The 20,891-nt window shown below is 32.9% G+C and overlaps 1 protein-coding gene across 1 annotated transcript; it reads left to right on the top strand.

The window, feature by feature from the left end:
* The first annotated feature begins 4,063 nt into the window (after positions 1–4,063).
* On the top strand, positions 4,064–8,155 carry LOC128204600 (uncharacterized). The gene is made up of 5 exons (XM_052906004.1): positions 4,064–4,115; positions 4,445–4,635; positions 4,818–4,947; positions 7,648–7,734; positions 7,944–8,155. The coding sequence occupies exons 1-5, from the start codon at positions 4,064–4,066 to the stop codon at positions 8,153–8,155; spliced, it is 672 nt and encodes a 223-aa protein (XP_052761964.1).
* Positions 8,156–20,891: the final 12,736 nt, after the last annotated feature.

Genomic DNA, 20,891 nt, shown 5'->3' with positions numbered 1-20,891 from the left:
GGGTTAATAGGTCAACGATCAAGGTCATAGTAAAAAGTATTATGAACACTTTATCCACACAGTTACTTGAGAACGGATTAACCTTTGATCTTGCAACATCAGTCGTATGTTTCCTTCGAGCAGAAAATTGAGAACAGTTTGAATAATAGGTTGCACTTGAACAGTTTCATCTCTATTATTTTTAAATCAGTAGATCAAAGATGAAAACCGTGATCAACAGTGTAATAAAAGGTTTTCCGCACATAAACACGAAAGCAATTTGATGTAGGTAAATGCAACTTCAGTGATATGTTGCACTTGACCTGAAGTATCTATTTCATTGTTAAAGTAGTTAAAAGGCCAGGGTAACAGTCAGTAGTCTTATAAAATATTCCAATCGTTGTTCAATGGTTGCAATAGTGGTCTAGGATTCCTGAAAACCAACTGATAATGAATTCATTTCTTCTGAAAATACATGTATTCAAAAGTCCTCAAAGTTTTGACGTGGCAGATCTCAGGATAAATGATGATGGACAAGTTTTTCTTTCATCTAGGTAAACAGAATCATGCTGGATTTAAATCAATATGAAACAAGAACATTTGAATTTAAAAATAAATCAAGCTAAGAATTGAAAATAATTTAAAAAAAAAGATCAACTTTATTAGAATTTCATAATCGGATGCAAAATCAAATTGTTCAATTACAGACAATGCTCCTACCGACGATGCCGCAAGATGATATAGAAGATGTGAAGAAGGCAATTCAAAGTAGTCAAAACGAATCCGCAAAATTGTACAGTACGTGCCAATTTGTTATGTATTATTCACTTATGAAAACAATTCAGTTTGTTACTTTGATCGTGTTTAGGGTAATGCATCTTTGATGGCGTTAACCTTAACAGTTACCTCTCTTTGCCTTAGTTTTAAAAATTCATTTTTTACAACCTCTGAGAAGAAAATCCTAAATTCAAACTATCAACAGATAGGTATGAGCACAAGCAGTTTTTTACTGTATCGAACAGTTGCTTTAAATTATATTCATTTTTTGATCGTGCTAGGTTTATAAATTCATATAACAATATGTATTGTTCAAACACGACATGTTCACATTCATTTTTATTGAAATACATTATTACAGAGTGCTTTGTTTGGAGAACGTGCATTGACATGTTCCTTAAATTTGCTTTAATTACAGTAAAAAAATAAATATTGTTAACAGTTAAGTAACAATCGACAATATAGGCATTGTCAGTTTTAACTTTCATATTTTGTAGGATGTCCGAACGGTCACCCGTACGTGATTGGAAATGTAAGTATTTACTATGTGTTGTATTTATAGTCATTTATTTACCAATTAGCTGAGTTTTGGTATTCATTTATCCATTGGAAAAAAATGTTGTAAATCAGGTTTCATAACATTATCTGTTGCAAAGCGGTTGGTGACATTGTAATGTTTCGATACATGCACCGTAAACGATTCATAGAAAAGTGAGAATTCATATAGAACTTCAAAGTGAATACGCAGTCTTAGGGTACACACTTCTTCGACTACTTCGGTATCACATACTCTTTATAAATGTCAATATCTATGACTATATGTATAATCGTTGTGCATCAGTGTGGTCGTCCCTGGACGGTTGCTGTGTGTACGGAGTGCGGAGCTCAAATCGGTGGCCAGAGTCATAAAGCACATGCTGGAAACGTTTTGGATGAGTTGTAAGCCTTTTTATTTGACTGTGTGTTTACAAAGTGAATAAGTGATAAAACTTGTGTCGGCAGTGTGTAATTTTAGAAGTATCTTGATATTTTTACTGTGGCCAGTTTCTTTTGCAAAACGTAATATTCATTCTGCTTGTTGTTAACCTGTACGTGTTTTATTTTGGGTCAATATTATATGTTGTCGCGTCTTCCTCCTGCTCATCTCTCTAACTAACGTAATAGTGGTCATTAGAAAGAAAGATAAAAAAACTTGCACGGTACTTGTTCGCACCTTTTCACGATGCTGGTGATACACAATGCATATATAATATAATGTAATAAGTTTTCCATTTATTTCATTCGATTTATTTAATTAGAGAAGACCAAACGAAACCGGGACATGTCATTGGAGCGGCAGAAAGCAGAGGCCCACCTATCCCAGAGAGAAATCTGACTGCGACAACGTTTTCCATCACTCGCATTTTTCTTCATATGGCTCTTTTAGGAGGAGCAGGCCGAAACAATGAGGTAAATGATGATGATGATGATGATAATGATTATGCTATTATTATTGTTATTTGCACTTTAAACTCATAAAGCAATGTCAAAGTGTACCAGGCCATTCAAGCACTGTCAGTTATGCAATTTGATTTACATTTTAATTCGATTTGTATATCTGCTGTTTGGTTGAATAACTGAAATGGAATACTCCGTCAAAGCTTTAAATTTACTTCTGTTTTGTGTGTTAAATGCTATACCTATTTTGATAAAGCATATCGTATTGTTATTCTTATCAGTCATGTTCATAATATACAACATCCTGGTATTTACTAGCCTTTGACATTGCAGTTACACCATTTTCAATAAATACATAGCGGTTTAACAGGCCTGCTATAAGATTGTTATTGTTGTAGACAATATGCAGTCTCATTAAGCCGGTGATCGAGCCCACGACTGTCGAGAATTTTCTTTGGAAGCATATTCAGAAGGATATTGACGACTTAGAACAATCAACAAGGCTAAGTTTCGATGATGCGGTGCTATTGATGCATTCCGTCATCAGTTCGATGATAGAAAAATCAAAAAGCGGTATGATTTGTTCTAAAACAATATATGCACAATACATATACATTGTTGTATCTCATAAACGTATTCCGCATCTATAAGCATTTTCATTGATCTGGATGTCGAAGGCAGCGGGTGATTTCCATTTTTTTGTAAGATTGAAGGCATAATTATATGTAAATACCATGCACTAAGTTTGGTTAGCTACGCGATAGCTCTAATAACGCCGATTGAATTGGCCATCAAATTGTTCACATTGGGATGTCTAAATGTTCATCAGAAGTATATCATTTTGTGGACAAAATACTAAATATAAATCATTGGAAACATAAATCAACTAGAATACCGCATGAAGATGTTATGGGAAAAGTCCACGAACTTTTGTAAAAATCACTTAAGTCTTGTTATTATTGATATTGTTTTAGTTAATCAATTTCTTGTACGGAATTTATATTTAACAACGTGAGAAACTAAACTTTGTAACTTAGATAACTATGACCATCACATGCCGAATAAATATCTTTTTTACCTGTACCCATAGGATATTCACCACTGAACGGCCGATATACATCCTGTTTATTAGTTTATTATATATGAATCGATGGATATAGCAATCGTATTGCTATACCAAATACAGTATCTCATTTGATTTACAGTATCTCATCGAATACGTTTGTTTTTGTGTTTTTTTAGAATCTTGCGCGTTTGGCCCAAACAAAGCATTACTTAATGACAAAAGTGACAGGCAAGAATGGGAAATACTTTTCACCAGAGTTGCTTTGGATGACAACTTGAAGGTTTGTAGACCACTAAATACAATTTCAGTGTTCTTGTATGCGAAACATTCTTAAGTCATGAATATTGCGTTTAGCTACTTTAACCATTTAACATTTTAAATCACTAATGACTGTTAATATGCATTTCTGGCTAAATGCTGTGTATAAGTTTCTATGTCATGGTTATATAAGTTGGTATTTTACCAGAACTAATGACATGTAATGATGCTACCATTAAACGCATCCTGGTCAAATCTTTATGATGTTTTCTTTAGAGAGTCAACGAAATCCTTGAGGATTTAAACAAAGAGCTTGCAGCTGATGGTAATGTTTTTACAATTTCGTACTATGTTTTTTCCAACAGTTATGTGTTCAAACACCATTCGGTGATATGAATTGAAAGAAACACATTTGACTTAGTATGAAATGATTTTAAAGATAATGTCTATGGAAGTTATGAAAGGTGTCACTTTTTAAATGCAACATATATTTCAAAGTACTTTTTTCAACCATATAACCTTTGTCTAAAAACATTCCTATCAAATATGAGTATATATGCACCAGTCAATTGCAACTACGACCCCCTCATGTCCAAGGGTATACCGGAGATAGCCGGGGAAATGGGCTGTGTTTTTACCTTCCACTTGGCCCCTTAGTGCCAGGTGAATGCGATAATTTGTCTTTGCGCCAAATATAGCGGGTAAAGGTTCTTACCCAGGGTCCCTAGGGTACGGGGGGCATTTGGCACGGATTTACCAGATGTTCGTCCCCGCAAGGCTTAACTTGACCAAAGGTCAAAGTCATCGCTGTTTTTCAGACCTAGGGAAAGTGGCTACAATTGACTTGTGCATTACTGTGGCTACAACTGACTGGTGCATTACTGGAAGGTAAACACACACAACCACACACACACTTTATTTTTGCAGACCCATTCCACTGCATCATTCACGACATTGAAAAAACAAAGGGAACGGACGATCTAGCTAGAATTGCTGAAACATCGAAAACGTGGCGTTACAGAACTCCAGTTTCAATGGAACATCTTCAACAAGAGCTAGAACAAAAAATAATTGAAGACAACTCGTCTCTTAAGATCCTGAACATTTTTCTTAAAGAGGTTGGTTTTAGATGGTTATATATACATAGGGATAAGGCATATTTTAGTTATATACGTAGTTATTCATAACCTGTCGGGATTGTAAATAGATACGTGCATATGCCAAAATGATTATTATGATACTTGCATATTATTCATGCATGTGACTTATTTTGAAAAGTAGTATTTTATCCCGATTACAGGACCATGTTCTGCAAGCTGTTCGGTTTGTACCAAACATTATGAAACTACATCGAATACTACTACAAAGATATCATATGCGACTCGACAGATCGGCAGCGAACCGACGTACAACACAAAGCATGAAATCAGGTTTTTTATATTATCATTTAATCTCGACTTTAATAGGATCATTATTATTTAAATACTGAGGTTTGGGTATTTTTGGCAAAATTGTAACCCGATATGACAGTGTATTAGATCAGCGTATCATACTGCGTTATATCGTTTGACAGTTAGTAATATAACGCTGGTAATTAGTGTCGTAACCTGGTTTTTAATTTATCCTGTCACTTGCATACAAATCGGTCCAATAACAAGGTGCCGTGTAAACTTAAGTTTATTTGGATAGTAGACCACGTGATGTTTATTTACAGTCAGGTGGTCATGTGACCGCGAAAACGAACTTCTTTTCTACATGCTGCAATGTCAGAGGAAGAGCACAAATACTGTTTCGGTATCTTATCAATAGACTGCAACCAATCGAACACAACAATCACTCGCCCATAAACTCCCATCACTCGGCATAACAATGACACTGGCAAAACAATCGACCTGAAAATCTACACGTGATGTAAAAATCTTACCCCACCCGCAAATGCTGGAAATTTAAACGGCATTCTACGATACTCGTCGATAATTTATTCCATTTCTGTGGTGTATGACAAAATCTCACTTACATCAGAAATGAATGATGCTTTTACCGGTGTATTTCTGAACATCCAACACTATCAACATGAATTAAATCCATTTAACATCTGGCGTTATTTGTAAACACTCGTGATCTTGAATATGATATGTGTACTGTGCTCTCTGACTTGCGGAATAATTGTTACATTTAAGGATTAAAATTCGACATGTTGCATTTTATTGGGGTATGGTATGCAATGGGGCTGTTCAAAATGGGTGGAGTCCGAAGGACTCCACCAGCATTTTGAACTGCGCCATTGCATACCATACCCCAACAAAATGCAACATGTCGAATTTTGATACTTATATTTACATTTATTTAAATCTACATTTCTGCTATAATAAATAGATTATGCAAGAGCATTTTCTCTTTTTTCTTTCTCGTTGTTCTCAACGGCGGGTAAATTAGAACAGCTACCGTAACCTAATGTTATACGACAATGAATGCGCAGATAAAATTGTTCCTTTTTATATGTTCATTTTCTATTTTTTTTCAAGGTCAAGTATATTATAAATAAGTAATACAACTGTATTACAACTCGAAATATACAACTTGAGTTTTGAAAAAATAACAGTAACAAGAAAAGAACAAAAATATCGCCACCTACAACGTCTCATTTTATCTCGCGTGATACCCGATACTTGCGTTTGTTAAGTTACGATCGAGTTTTCAAATTGGAGAGTAATTCCAGTCAATTTATTTGTCGAGTATTATTTTGAAGAATCAGTTAGTGTATGAATCATATTGAAATACGGTGTTGGACAAATCAGCAAGTGCATTGTCATTTCGTTGGAAGTAAACACTCAATGAGGATGAAACGTCTCTGTGGAAACGACAGTGGCGGTGGGTGGGATAACGTGAACTTTTCGCGAAAGGAAAGCCAGAGGACGCGAACAGACTTGAACTGGGCTCTTTTTTATGGACGTTGCTGGGTGCAATACAATATGTTATTGTGTCATTTCCTCGATTTCATGTTTTGTCAGATGCTGTCAATTCCAAATTCAAAAATAAGTCGTCATCATTGTAATTTAATATTTCTTCAACTGTTCCATCCATCATTAATTCATCTGCATTAAAATCAATTAACTTATCGTTGCTTATTTTGTTTTAACTGCTTTACTGCAAATGCCAGTTCGCAATGTTGCCAATGATTTTACTACGATTTCATTGAAAAAAATAGTTCCGTAGTAAATATGCCCAGCCCATTAGTATTATTGCGCCCAATGACAGGACAAAAGTATCGAACAAACGCACACAATATTGATGGGAAATGCCATTGCACTTTATACAGAAATAATGTGAAATTGATAAACAACAACTATCGTTAAGGAATGAAGTGTTAATGCAAATATCATCAGATAATGTTTGGAGACTGATCCATGTTTATGCACCTTCAAAGCTTTTTTATGGTTTGAATTGATATTGACGTATTAAAAGCAATGCCGTTGAATATATACGTATTGAAAAAGTTGAACAGTTTTGAGAACTATTTTGGGAGCGATTTAAACATGGTTACCGAGTGTGATGACGTCAACAGGGAAAAACAGTTGCTCCCCGTTCCTTTAAAGATACTCAATTAATTAATTGAACACAGTAAGAGGATAAATAGAATACTAGGTAAGTGCCGTAGATGGAGGAAGTTTAGCTGGCAAGGCGGAGGAATTTATCTGGTGAACCGAAACCTAGTATTCTCTATTTATTTTAAAATCAGTTATTGTATAATGAATATTAAAGGCTTGTCTAGAATTCCCTACCGACCTCGAATGATGAACCCGTTGTATAGACTTTAAAATGGACCGCTTTCTCTAAAACACATGAAAGTCAAGTGCAGAGTCATAAAAGCACTGTAAAATAAAATATGACTTTTTTCACTATTGCCAAATATACAATTTTTATACAGAGAGTTAATCTTGGACCTTATATACTTACTAATTAATGTATAAAGCACTAGCCAAGTATTTTATTTCCGTATGGTCTACATACACTTCTGACAACTCAAATTCCTTTTATCGTGTTGCGTTCAATCGAAAGGTATGTTCATCTTTTTTCAGAATAATTAAAACTTTTCATCAAAAGCCATCAATTGAATATGTGAATTGCAGACAAAGTAGCTGGGCCAGATACCGAACAACTTCTAAAAGATTTCGCTGATGCATGGGAGATTTCAAGGCATTACCTGCAAAAGCACGGCAAGTTGAACCGTGTTTGTGTTTTATTAAGTTAAAAAATAGCTTGCCATCAATGCAACCGTAGATTAAATAATCTCCGCCGATGCGGAACATAAATACTGGGAAGTGCGATTGGAATTGTGTTCAGCCACACACCTGAATATGACGTTAAGCGATATATTGTGCCACTGTTCACCATTTTCAATTATATTTCAATATACATATTACAGTGTGTAACACAGAAGACCAAGGACAAGTTGTGGCTCAAAGGGCTTTATGTGCTAAGCCAATTACAGATGACACTCCCTTGTCATTTTTCCTCCCGGCAACAAAAGGCCATGGGCTTTGCTCCTATGCGCTTCTCGATTTTTTGTTACGGAGGCAAAATGCTTTCCTCGATGATTGTGGATTTGGGAAAAGGTATCGAAAGTTGTTTACTTGATATCTGTCGGGTTGTGGGTAAACACGGTGATTTACAACGAAAAATAGACCGACATTTTGAAGCCATTTGCAAATATTTATGAGCTAGTAAAATAGTAATTAAGTGTTGAAGAGAGATATTCTTATCACTTGTCCAACTTAATTTGATCATTATCTGTCAAGATGTTGGTTCGAAGTTAATTTGTTTTTGCTTCCGATTAGTTTATGTAAACCTATGCCATGCATAGATTTGCAAACGTCTCTTTATGTTAGATTGAATAAAACTGATACTTTTTATAGAACTATCTTGTTTTGAAATCTATTTAAGTTAATACTTTTCAGGGCAAGCGTAAAACCAACTGGTTTAACAACTGCACATTTGATCAGCTATGACCATGAAAATGATATAAAACCTCTGATTCTTGCAAATTGCCAAAGTACATTCATAGTCGGACAGGAAAATAAAATTGAATACGACTTCCAAGGCATAGAAAGGCAGCTTGTTGATCAGTATTTGATATCGAAGTCCAAGGTCGAATTTGAGCCTTACTTGAAGGTAAGGCGAATACAATTGTCGTGATTTGTCAAACAAAACACTCTAAATTAAGGCTTGGCTGTAACTTATCACTAAATATCAATGCTAATAACATCAAGTAAAAATATGTGTTTGTTATTTATTTTAGAAACATGCACTTATAGTGTATACCCTACCTTTTGTGGCCATGTGTACATTACTATACCAATATTTCCTTGTATGAAGGATAATTGACACATTAATTTAATTTATACGGTTATAGCTTACACTATAGGTAGACCCAAGAAAAAAACAAACATGTAAGTACATGTGTAAAATACTGTTTTAAACGTGCGGTGTATGGCGCTTGTGAATTGTAATATACTTGCGGTGTAGGACGCTTATGGATGGATTATAATGTGATGTCAATGACTTTGACAATACGAAAACACAATAAGTTTAATGACGAACTTAGTTTATGAGAGAAGTGAGAAGCGTACGATAAATAATACAGTGTATGTACATAACTGTCAAACCCACACATCAGTTTGTAATTAGGTATCAGTCAATAGGTATGAATTTTGCATTTCTGAATTTTAAACACGAGAAAGTTATTTGTTAAACGGGTAATCGGTACAGAAGAGGAACACAATTTGGGTTATTTTTTTGTTCAATTTTAATGATTTATTCCACAGTTTGAAAAATAGACATTCTTAGCGATTACCTTTGAATGGTTGGTTTATTTATAAAAGTCAACTTGAACTTGATTGGAACATTTCTATAATTACTTTTAGTTTTGAACATTGTCGCGATTTTGTAGTTATGGTATGGCGAAAAAGCATAGTAATAATTCGTATTTATTCACAATCTTGATGAATTTACAATTGGATTTGCATTAAATGAAGTATACATTATACTTCTCAGAATGCTTTATATTTTAATTTATCCCTATATATAATATTTTAATTTTGGACTAATTTGTTTGCACGAAACAAAACAACGATGTCGTATTCATGTATTTCCAAAATATTTTGCAATGGTTGACGGGGCTTACATGCGCTGTATATAAGCAAAGTGGTTTCAGCTCTTTCTGTTTTCACTAGTTGAACCAAAACGTTTAATGTTGCATCGACAGTATTTTAAATAAAGTACTTCTCATTTGATATCAATGCAAACCAGGCGTTTGTTCCGTTTGACCAAAATGAAACATGCAATTTAACGTGTTTTTTTTTATTGAAAACAGTTTGATTAACGTCATTGGGTTCAAGAAATTATTTCATGTCCGGTTAGGTACATAGATTCCATCTTTACCCGAAAAATATTGTAGATCGACACGATGAAGTATGCCACGGAAGTAACACGGGCGGACGTTTTCATGTCTTTACAGGAAAAAATACCACAAGTAAGTGGGTAGTGGAAGTGAATGGCATTTTGCATACGCATAAACCTAATCAATATTATTTATCACTATTAAATATTATTAAGAAATATATAAACTTACTTATGTCTCTCTCACCAGGTTGAATTAGAAAAGGAACACATGCTTTCTATCGACGAAGAATTGCACGATTTACCAGACCTATGTAACTCGATAGACCAACTGAGGGTCACGATAAGCTTCCTACGGACAATGGGTGGTCATCCAGACACCTTTTTGAACGTGTTCATGACAAAGACGCTTCAACTTGAAAAAACTGCATTATGTAGCCAAAAAGTACGATTTTATGCATTTAATCATTATAGATAACTCGACAAAAATTTAGTCGTGTTCTAACATTTAACTGTTACTATATCTACATAATAATAATAATAATAATAATAATAATAATAATAATAATAATGATCATTATTTTAAACGCACCAATTTGATATCTAAGACATAAAGAAACTTATGCTGTTCCTGCGATGACATTGTGTTCAATGACCAGAAAGATTTTCTTCTATTGCGTAAACCTAAGAAAATAAAAATCTTAATTTATATTAAATATGTTCGGGTCGAAAGGATTAATATTATTAACATCAGGTAAATAATATCGGTATTATAAAAAGAGAAATTACAGTTCCTTGTACCGTTCGAATCCTGTTATATTCTTTATCAGTTTGTATTTTTTTATTTAGGATTATGTTACGACAACATGTATAATGACCTCATTAGTGATAGAAAGATTACTTCCTTTCACTTGTGTTTATAAATTAACATGCTTAATGCCGGCGGCAAACATTTCGGCCCATATTCACGTCTATTGACTCAACCTCAAAGCTGTAAATCTTAATTGTATTGTAAAATTCACCCTTTGGACAGCAGCGCTGGTAACATATGTTACAGTTTTATAGATAACATGCTTTTAAATAACTTACTAATATTCTGTCAAAATGAAACTATACTAAAGATCATTTGTAACATTCTAAAATTCGCTGTTTCCCGCCTGATTCTTAAACTTGTACTTTAGTGAATATTGGACCTGTTTTATGAATACTTAAGTAACGGTATATTAACGGATCACAAGTATTTAGCTGAGACATTAATTTGCAATCAGGCAAGACAAGTATGCACACTCGGACATGTACGATCTCTGTGGCTGCTCCTTTCTCATCGGAAGTCGAAGCTTATGGTTGATCGCCATTTTTCACATGAGGTAAGCACTACTTTTTATGTTCTTATGTTGTTTATTTCAAGTTGGTATTCAACTCGGCCACTTTAGTAAAATCTTTATGACCGTATGTACTGTAAAGGTGCGCTATACATACCACACACTCCGAATAGTGTTTAGCTAGATTGTTCTTACGTCCAGTTAAAATCTATTGAATTACACCCAAGTATTAATTTTTTTTATATTTTCTGTTATATAATAATACAATGAAATCGAAATTAAGTAAAATTCACAAATAATCGGGTTTATGAATTAAGTTGTACAATTATGTTTGTAATAATCGAAATATATATATAGTTAAATTATCAACAAACACGAACTACTTTTCGTTAATAGATAAGCAAAGTTTTAGTAATTTTTTCTGTTGATGCTGTAATAAGATAAGTCACCTTTTCAATTTAGTAACAGATCAGCTCCACAACAACTAAAAATACTTATTTAACGAATTTCACGCTTGCACAGAACATAGTAAACCTCACCTTGATTATACAATTTATAAACACAAATCTACTTTATAAAGGTGGTTTTTGAACATATCGATGAGAAATACCACCAAGCGATACCAGTAGACTTGACACATGCGTTCCAGTCCTACGTTAGTGGGCTTCCCGAGGACATGCATGCCAAATTTGTGTCATATCTGCATGAGTGTCTTTTACTACATATTGCCACATCGGACGCCCGTGGGGTTGATCCGGAGGATTATTTCGACACATCTGGACAAAGGTAAATGGGATAGGGCATTGAGCTATATAAATTGTTGTTACATTCCTTACCAGGTCTTAATATGGTACAGGCGAAAACAAAAATGATGAATTTTCCGTACGCCGCCTATGGCAGTGTGTAATTTGGTGTTCAGTAAGAAGTTAAAAAAACATGATATATTCAACTCATTCTAAAGAACAATGATAGATCAATTTTGATCGGAATTCTTTAAATTTTAGAAAGCAACCAGATAGTAATTATTTATAAATACGTAAGTATATCTGAGTTATCAAAACATATAATGGTAATTTTTGTTTAAATCATGAATCGGTAACGTTTGATGCAGTATTTTTTACCATGACGAAAACTCTTCATTATATCATACTAATTTTAAAAGGTGTAAAATACTTGCCTCTTGAAGACATCGTATTAAGATAGACATTAGCAAAACTGATGAAGATCAGAAACGCTTACTGTGAGACATTCGTTCGATGTAACTTAATAAAGCTATAATGGTAAAATTCTATGTTAATGTCATAACAACAACTATGCTTCAACTAACGATAAATATCTGGGATTGTTCCACACATATTTTGCACCAGACCACCTGCCCACCCGACAAACCAAGCAACCGCATTGTGACTCAAATTTGTTTGCGGGGGCTTAAAATATTTCAAAGTCAAGTTGAATAACATTAAAATGTGTGCCTGAAACGTGATTCATCTTATTGCAGTCTCAGAGACACGTTGATTTACTACAAAGACGACCCCGATGTTCCAGAAGAGATTTTGCAAAATCTTCCGGAAGGACTTTTGAACATCCATACAGTTTGTGTTTGGATTGAAACATACATTGCATACATTCAAAAACTGTTTATAACAAGACACGTCCAAAAGTTTTGAAAATCAGTTGGAGACAATTTCAAATTTTGTTATGAATTTGTCATACGTTTTCACCAGGATGATGCTTTATTACCTTGTATTGTGGTATTGTGCGAATATTGTTTTGGATTTCCAGATTTTGATCGCCATCGTGATGTTTGATTTGATTTTAACCGTGTAGATGTATTGTGCGAATAGTGTTACGGATTTTCCAGGCTTTTGCACTATATTGATGTTTTCCTAGCGTGTATTGTGTGATATTGTGTGATATTGTGCAGATGTTGTTATGAATCTGCCAGACTTTTTCACCACGACAATGCTTGTATTGTTGTATTGTACGAATATTGTTGATTTTTCCAGATTTTTCTACTATGATGACGTTAAATTAGCTTGTAGTATGCGATTATTTTATTATTTTCACCATGGTGATGTTTTTTTTTATTGTATTGTACGAATATTGTTATGATTTTTTATCACTGTGTTGAAGTTTGATTTGATTGCAATTTGCGGATATTAATATATTTTTTCTAATATGTTTTCACCATTTTGAAGTTTGATTTGATTGTATTTTGCGGATATTGTAAGGATATTTTTTTTTATTTTTCACCATGTTTAAGTTTGATTTGATTGTATTTTGCGGATATTGAAATGTTTTTACTAATATTTTTCACCATGTTGAAGTTTGATTTGATTGCATTTTGCGGATATTGAAATGTTTTTACTAATATTTTTCACCATGTTCAAGTTTGATTTGATTGCATTTTACGGATATTGATATGATTTTTTCTAATATTTTTTACCATGATGTTGAAGTTTGATTTAATGTTATTTTGAGGATATTGCTATCAATATTTGTTCACCATGATTATTATTTACTTGTTGTATCGCTTATTTTCTTTTGTGTATATTGTCAAATTCATATCCGTAAGATAATAATGAAAGAGTAGGATAACCCGTAAAAGGGTTTCAATTGAAATTTTAATGTTGACTAGTTGAGTTTTTTAGTTTTACATATTTGCCCTTTTGGCGAGAAGTTTTACCTGTACTTGACATCATGTATTTGCTGTTTTTACCGAGTGATTTGTATGATGTTTTTTAATAACTACGTGATTGAGAGTGTAAGGTGTAGTTTCACCAATCTAAAAAAAAAAGATAAAAAAGGTGTTTAACATTTTGTTTTAACATTTGAAACATTGTTTTTACCCCTGCTCTAATTTATGCATATCCTTGAAATGCTTATCTAACCGACTGTGAAAATAAATAGTGGATCACCGCCCTTGTATTTTAAATGTAACATGTATGATTACTTTTTATTCTAGCAATGAATGAATTTTCCTTGTCCCTGAGTTGTTTTTATACAAAAGTGTTTCTTGTTTTGTTCATGAAAATTGATGCTTTTAAATTGTTAAAGCTTGTAAATATATGAATATCAATCTGTTAAGTGGCCTTATGCACTGCTATGATTTGACTGATTTATTATTTTCGTCACTCTTCTTACAATTGACTTTATGATTTACACATTTTGCTTAAAATTTGATAACCTAAACTTATTACTGATTTTAAATTTTTGAATGTTGTACAAATCAAAACAGTATTTATCTACATTTGATCATAATAAGTGCAGTTTTCATACGTTGTATTCAAATATGTTTAATGAACTGTTTGTTACGAATGAGAATTTATATATTCTATATCACATCATATTCTACGTAATTATGTTCGTTTAATTTTCTCTGATTGCCTTTTTGTAATGGCCATTTCCATGGCATTCAATTCCGTTTTGTTTAATGCCATAGTATTGTTTGAACATTGTATTTTGCCATGTTGTTATGCACATATATCCCTGATGGCTATGAGGCCGTTTTTGTGAGTCATATTTTCGACAAAGTGGAATGAGAAAGTGTTTTGTCGTGTATAGCAGAATGAGAAAATGGTGTTTTGTGAATAGCAGAAAGACAGAGGTTTATCTCTGAATGGTATCTCTAAGAATAAGTTGTGTGTATATAAGTGACATATATTGACATGTAAATTGACTTATTTAGTTATTAATTGTAAATAGTAATGCTATTCATATGTTCTGAGAGGAATTTTGTCGGAGTATGAAATAAGGTATTTTGAAAACATGATCGTGTCGTTGACCTACAGTTAAAAATGAATTTTGAATGCGTGTTCACTATACTTTGCCATGAATGTACTTAATTGGAGATATAATCATAAATAATTTGCATAACGTAAGGACTAGTGTTTTTAAGTTCTGTCATTTTTTGTTTACAATCTCTTGTTTTCAGCACAAAAGTGACTATATTAATTTAGTATATAATGGTGTTTTAAATATCATATATTTTTATGTTTTCTTTCTTTATTTCTTGCTGGAAAATCATTAGTTAGATATATAATCGGAATATACATACATGTTGAGCAGTAACCTGGGCATACATATATATATATATATATATATATATATATATATATATATATATATATATATATATATATATATATATATATATATATATATATAAATATATAATGAAGATAATGTACGCCGATCGTTGTATGTTTGGAAATGCTAGGATGTTTTGAACCGCGCGATTATTTTATATCAGAGCTTGGGGCTGCTCTGGTAATGGCTATATTATCAGTGGTTGAACGTTGTCTGTAACCGCATATTGATAGTTTGTTTTAATTCCGTTAGCTTAAAATCCTTTGATTTTATGAAATTGATTACTTTTTTCACATTGTATTATCGAATAAAATGGAAATTGATTCACATAGAGATAAAGGTAAATGTCGTATGAAGGCAGATTAAAATTGACTGAATATAATTTAGATTACAAATAGATCGCTATAATAATAATATATAATTTCTATAATAATATCTTTAAATAATCACTGGGCTGGTTTATGTACCGCACTGGTAAGGTGTATTGTTCAATGTAATTAAAAGGACATAACAGTTCATTATTAGTGTATTAATGATATATACACATGTACACCTGTATAGCGAAGTGAGTATAGGTGCATGAATTTCACAAACCGTTTATATGGTTTAGTATACATGTCTAGTGCGCAATCTAATAGGGATGGTGACGGATGCAATTTGGGAAATGTATCATCTTTTTATTTTCATGTATTTGTAAAACAATGATTTCATAAATTAAACCCATTTAACAATCTAAATTTGTACTCTCAAACATGGTTGATTGTAAACATAAATGTGTCAACATATTACAAAGAGACTTGGATTGTTAAATCATAAGAACTATTGTCAAAATAAGCCCACCATTGGCATCGAATTGATAAATCGTATGCTATGGTTTGTTATATTATTCTAAGAAATTGTATTATTGTGCTGGTCTAAGCTATACTTGACACTTCTAATCATGAATACTGTGTTTCTGTAATAAATAATTGTACTTTTATAGAATCATTATATATTTTGTATTTGTCCATATGTTGTAGTTAAGGAAAGCACTTGTTATACACCTTAGATTTTATTTTGATAATAATTCTTAACATCTATATATAGCAATATGCTAGCATGTCCTCCTTTGTAGCTTGTCGTATAAACCATGTTTGATGCTTATAATAAATTGTTTCCAATTATTTTGATGTGTTTTTCTGTCTTGCAAGAGTGTTTCAGTGAGTAAACGTTTCGAAAAAAAACCTTTTCAGGAACAGTTTAGCTCGCGTACTTCCATCTCCAAAGTATTTGACCTGCATAGTTGTTTCATTATGGGAACGTTGTTTAGCATAAAGCATGTGAGACGGACTCATACGTTTGATTGAAATTGGTTGATTTTAAAACATAGGCTTTGCTTAATGGTTCTAAGTTTGAGGAAACTGGACCTACATGTATCACACATTGGATTAAATGATTATTCGGAAATCATCATAAGAAAACAATTCAGATCTATTACTTTCGGTTTTTAAGTTCACTGCGTTAAAAATGGTACCATGTTCAGAGATACTGCCATTCTTTATGTCCGAAATTAAACCAAGTACAGATCTCTAGCCTTTTTTTGAAAGAGACTCAACTTAACTCAAACACCGTTTATTCATACTATAAACAAAGACGAAATACAGCACATACTCTAGTCATTGTTTATCTATGATATGAAGCATAGTACAGACACCTACGAACAGAACATTTATATCCATTCTCTTTGAATTGTTACATCTAATTATTTGGTTGCAATATACTAATTCATTTTCGTATATATTTCAATGTAAATGGCAAATTTATACAGAAACAAACAGCAATTTATATCGTTTCATGATATTAATAAATGCTCATTCCATTTAAAATTCAGTTCAAAATCCAACTATAATAAACGGAACAAAATGTATGTGATGTTTCTATTATAAATAAGACAATTCTAAGTATGAGGAAGCTGGACCGACATGTTTTACACAATTGATAAAAACCTTATTAGAAAACAATTCAGCATCTATAAGTTTCGGTTTTGAAGTTCAGAACTTAAGGGTATTTCTGTTGTGTGTTGCTTTTCAGTGCGTGAAAAATGATACCGTTCAGAGATACTGCCATTCTTTACGTCCGAAATTAAACCAAGTACAGATCTCTAGCCTTTATTTTTTGTACGAGACGAAATACCGCACATACTCTAGTTTTTAATCTATTTGTTAATCTATTTTATGAAACATAATACAGACATCAGGCCATTTTTATTCTACGAACAGACACAAATAACCCCTCTCTTCAAATTCATACATCTAATTCTTTGGTTAAAATATACACATTCATTTTCTTATATACTTAAATGTGAAAGGCAAATTCACACAGACATAAAAGAGCTATCGTTTCAAGTATTTGATAATTTTTCATTTCCTTTAAAGCTGCACTCTCACAGACTCACTCTCTATGTGATACTTCAGTAAGTAAGTTTCAATGCATTGTACACATTGATGCCAAATTTATGATATTTTTCGACAATTTTCATTTTTTTCGCTATTTTATCATCTGTGAGACAGCCCCTTTAATGGGCGGACGAGTCTAGTCTGTGTGAGTTGAAACCAGCTGCCCATTTAACTTAGTTGACAAGAGCGCCGTGCTAGTGTTCCTGCGGTCGTGAGTCTGAACCCCACACCAGGCTCACTTTTCTTCTCAGGTTTACCATAAGCATGCACAATGATTTTTAATGAAAGTTAGCAATTAGTTTGGCATGTATAGTGATGAGTCATAAATTATGACATGAAGGTCATATCTGGATATCGATTGCATCAACTTAGCTTGTTCATTATCCATAAAAAACCAACGTTATGTCATTATGGTTTCCAAACAGCAACGTATGAACGATTGAATTTACAATTACAAGTATAATTCTTAGTACAACTCACCGTGAAAGCAACGTTAAATCCGTGATATTGCATCATGATGAAAGTTTCAATATAATAGACACATTGAAGGAAGACGTCACGCGCACCTGCAATGTGCCTATATGCAAATCATTGTTTACATCAGCTGTCGTAAAATGCGCTTAAAAGCATTTAACTTAATTATTTTGATACCCAGTTTAAACGGTATTTTTTTAAGATGTGGGGTAAAAAAACACAATTGTTATGACAAACCCTGTTCGTTTTGTATAATTATTGCAGAGTTATGAAATATAATTTCCGGTCAAAATAAGTACTCTTTAGACGTGTATTCATAATATGTGTTCTCCACTCCTTTTATGGAAGTGCCGAAGGTGAATTGTACATGTATCTCGGGTATTTCCGTATTGATTTTCATTGGTTAACGGAGGTCAAACCCCGCCCTAAACATGTACAATTTGCTTGCCGGCATGCACGCGCTTTATATGAACAATGTATGACGAGCTTTTCTGGTTCTCATTTTCACGGTTCAGTGGTGCCCAAACTTTTAATGCCTATCACTCCGGCAAAAAAGAAGTAGTCCCTTGCATACAGTACAAACCGTAAGAGGGCTTGTCTTCAAGCCCGTTTTAAAGCCTTATATACGAATGTGTTTAATTTCTTAGGGTTATCAATAATTGCATACAAGTGTATATGAGGCTGAGCAATATTAAATAACATTTTTAAAGCCGGTAAATATTTTATTTTTTAAATAAAAAAATTATATGCCCTTTTGTTTGTGTTGTTTGGCAGGTATGTGGTACATTTTGTATATTTTTTTTACAGTTTCTCAACCGAGCAAAGCTCGGCAGAGCCAAATTTAGGCTACAGTTATTACGGAGTTTTGTTAAAGTCGGATCAACATGAGTAATGAACTACTAAATCGTTCAGAAAAAAAAGAAAACGAGCATTTATTTGGATGTGCTTATCTTAACCTGTCAAAAATGATGGACATTATATGTACGAATACTAATTTGACTGGTGGAGATTTAAGTCAGTGGACAAAAGTAACATCAAAGTCACGTAAACGTAAAGCTGTTGGTAGTGTGAAGCTTGAAACATTATGTATGTGCCATTTATCAGCGATCAACTCTACCAGGAGAAAGGAGCGGGAACCGAAACTGAAAACCATCAGGACAGAATGGAGAGTAAAATCCGGTGTATGACTTTTAACGCTTAGGGTCAAACGCAGCTTACATATTGAACACTGGTTTTCGATTTTTAAGCAAGAGTGACTTTTTTTTATTTAAACCTAATAATAATATCCGAAATAACTCAACCCAAGACTTAACAATATTATGAAATCCACATCTGTGCACATCTGTGCCCTGTATATAGAGCATATCTCGAGAGAGAAAAAAGTATTTTGTCTTGTTTTGTAATGGTCGATAATCGGAACCCAATCCATAAAGGGTTTCGATAAGTTTAAAATGCGCGCCCGGTACAAAAACATTATACTAAAAGATTCTTCTTTTTAACCGTATGAATTTATGTTTTGCATACCAGACAGGCATTTATTTTGAAATAAGGCGTTCTCGAAACTTCAATTTGGAAGCCGAATTCCAGATGAGTCACGCGCAACAACGCACCGCTTCTTTTTCCTTAAGTAGTAAATTATGGAATTTCGAAAGAGCGAGACCGAATATATGCAATCACAAAATAAAAAATAAAACCTCCGTAAGGAAAGAGAATTTAGAGGAACTATTTGACGTCAACATGGAATTGAATTAAGCTAGCGCTATGATACCAGTAAACAGCGTCACTCAGTCATTGGTTGTTAATATTGGCTAGCTCATAGCTTATCTCTTAGTTTATCTTAAAACTCAGATAACTAGTTTTAAATGACGTCAAAAAATAAATGTATGATACGTAAGCAAATTTTATAATATTGTTGATTATTGATAACGCGTATATCAATATCACAAATCATTTAATAAAAAAAGAAACTACTTCATAATGAGTATCCTTACCTGTCAAGAAATATTACTGCACACCAGAAATACACAGGTGTTCATGCTCAATAAAATGACAAATGGCGTGCAAATCTCCTCCTTCGATAAAAATTGTGTTTAACAAACAGAAACGAAAGATTACAAAATTGTTCCTGTACTTATAAACATCACCAACATTTAAACAGACTAAAAAGAAAGCTAAGCTAATAAAAGTATATAATTATCGTTATATTATTTTTGTTCATTCGTGTTTTCGAGTTTGAATGTTCAAATCCAGTCTCAAATACAATGTAAAGCATATAAAACACAATACGATAATGTAAAATGTGTTCATGAACTAATTAAGAAATAGTTAATGCATCTATAGCATCCACTTCACGATAAGAACTATACATAACGAGGGCTGAGCCCAAGTTTTGAATACTATCAATCAGAAGGGTTTGCTTTAGATTGTTCATCGTTCAATTAGTAGCATGTATTGATTATATCGTTTTAAAATATCAAATGCTTAATTTGCAGAACGCTTGCATATAAAGTATTGCCTATTTGATTAATTTTCTGATATGAAAATCAATGAAAAATAAAAACAAGTAAACACTGTCCAAAACGAATAAAACATTAATAGATTCAAATACGTTCAATGATTTTTAAAATAAAATCTTCATTGACGGATGAATTACTA

Source organism: Mya arenaria, chromosome 10 (genome assembly GCF_026914265.1).
Source record: "Mya arenaria isolate MELC-2E11 chromosome 10, ASM2691426v1".
Taxonomy (NCBI): domain Eukaryota; kingdom Metazoa; phylum Mollusca; class Bivalvia; order Myida; family Myidae; genus Mya; species Mya arenaria.
Note: the sequence above shows the minus strand (reverse complement) of the source record. Positions and strands in the feature narration are given on the sequence as shown.

Bases quoted from the DNA above. Each gene is read 5' to 3' on its own strand.
- LOC128204600 (XM_052906004.1), top strand. From the start codon at position 4,064: ATGAGTATATATGCACCAGTCAATTGCAACTACGACCCCCTCATGTCC. The intron at 4,116-4,444 runs GTATACCGGAGA...TTATTTTTGCAG, and splicing joins CGACCCCCTCATGTCCAAGG to ACCCATTCCACTGCATCATT. The intron at 4,636-4,817 runs GTTGGTTTTAGA...TCCCGATTACAG, and splicing joins TGAACATTTTTCTTAAAGAG to GACCATGTTCTGCAAGCTGT.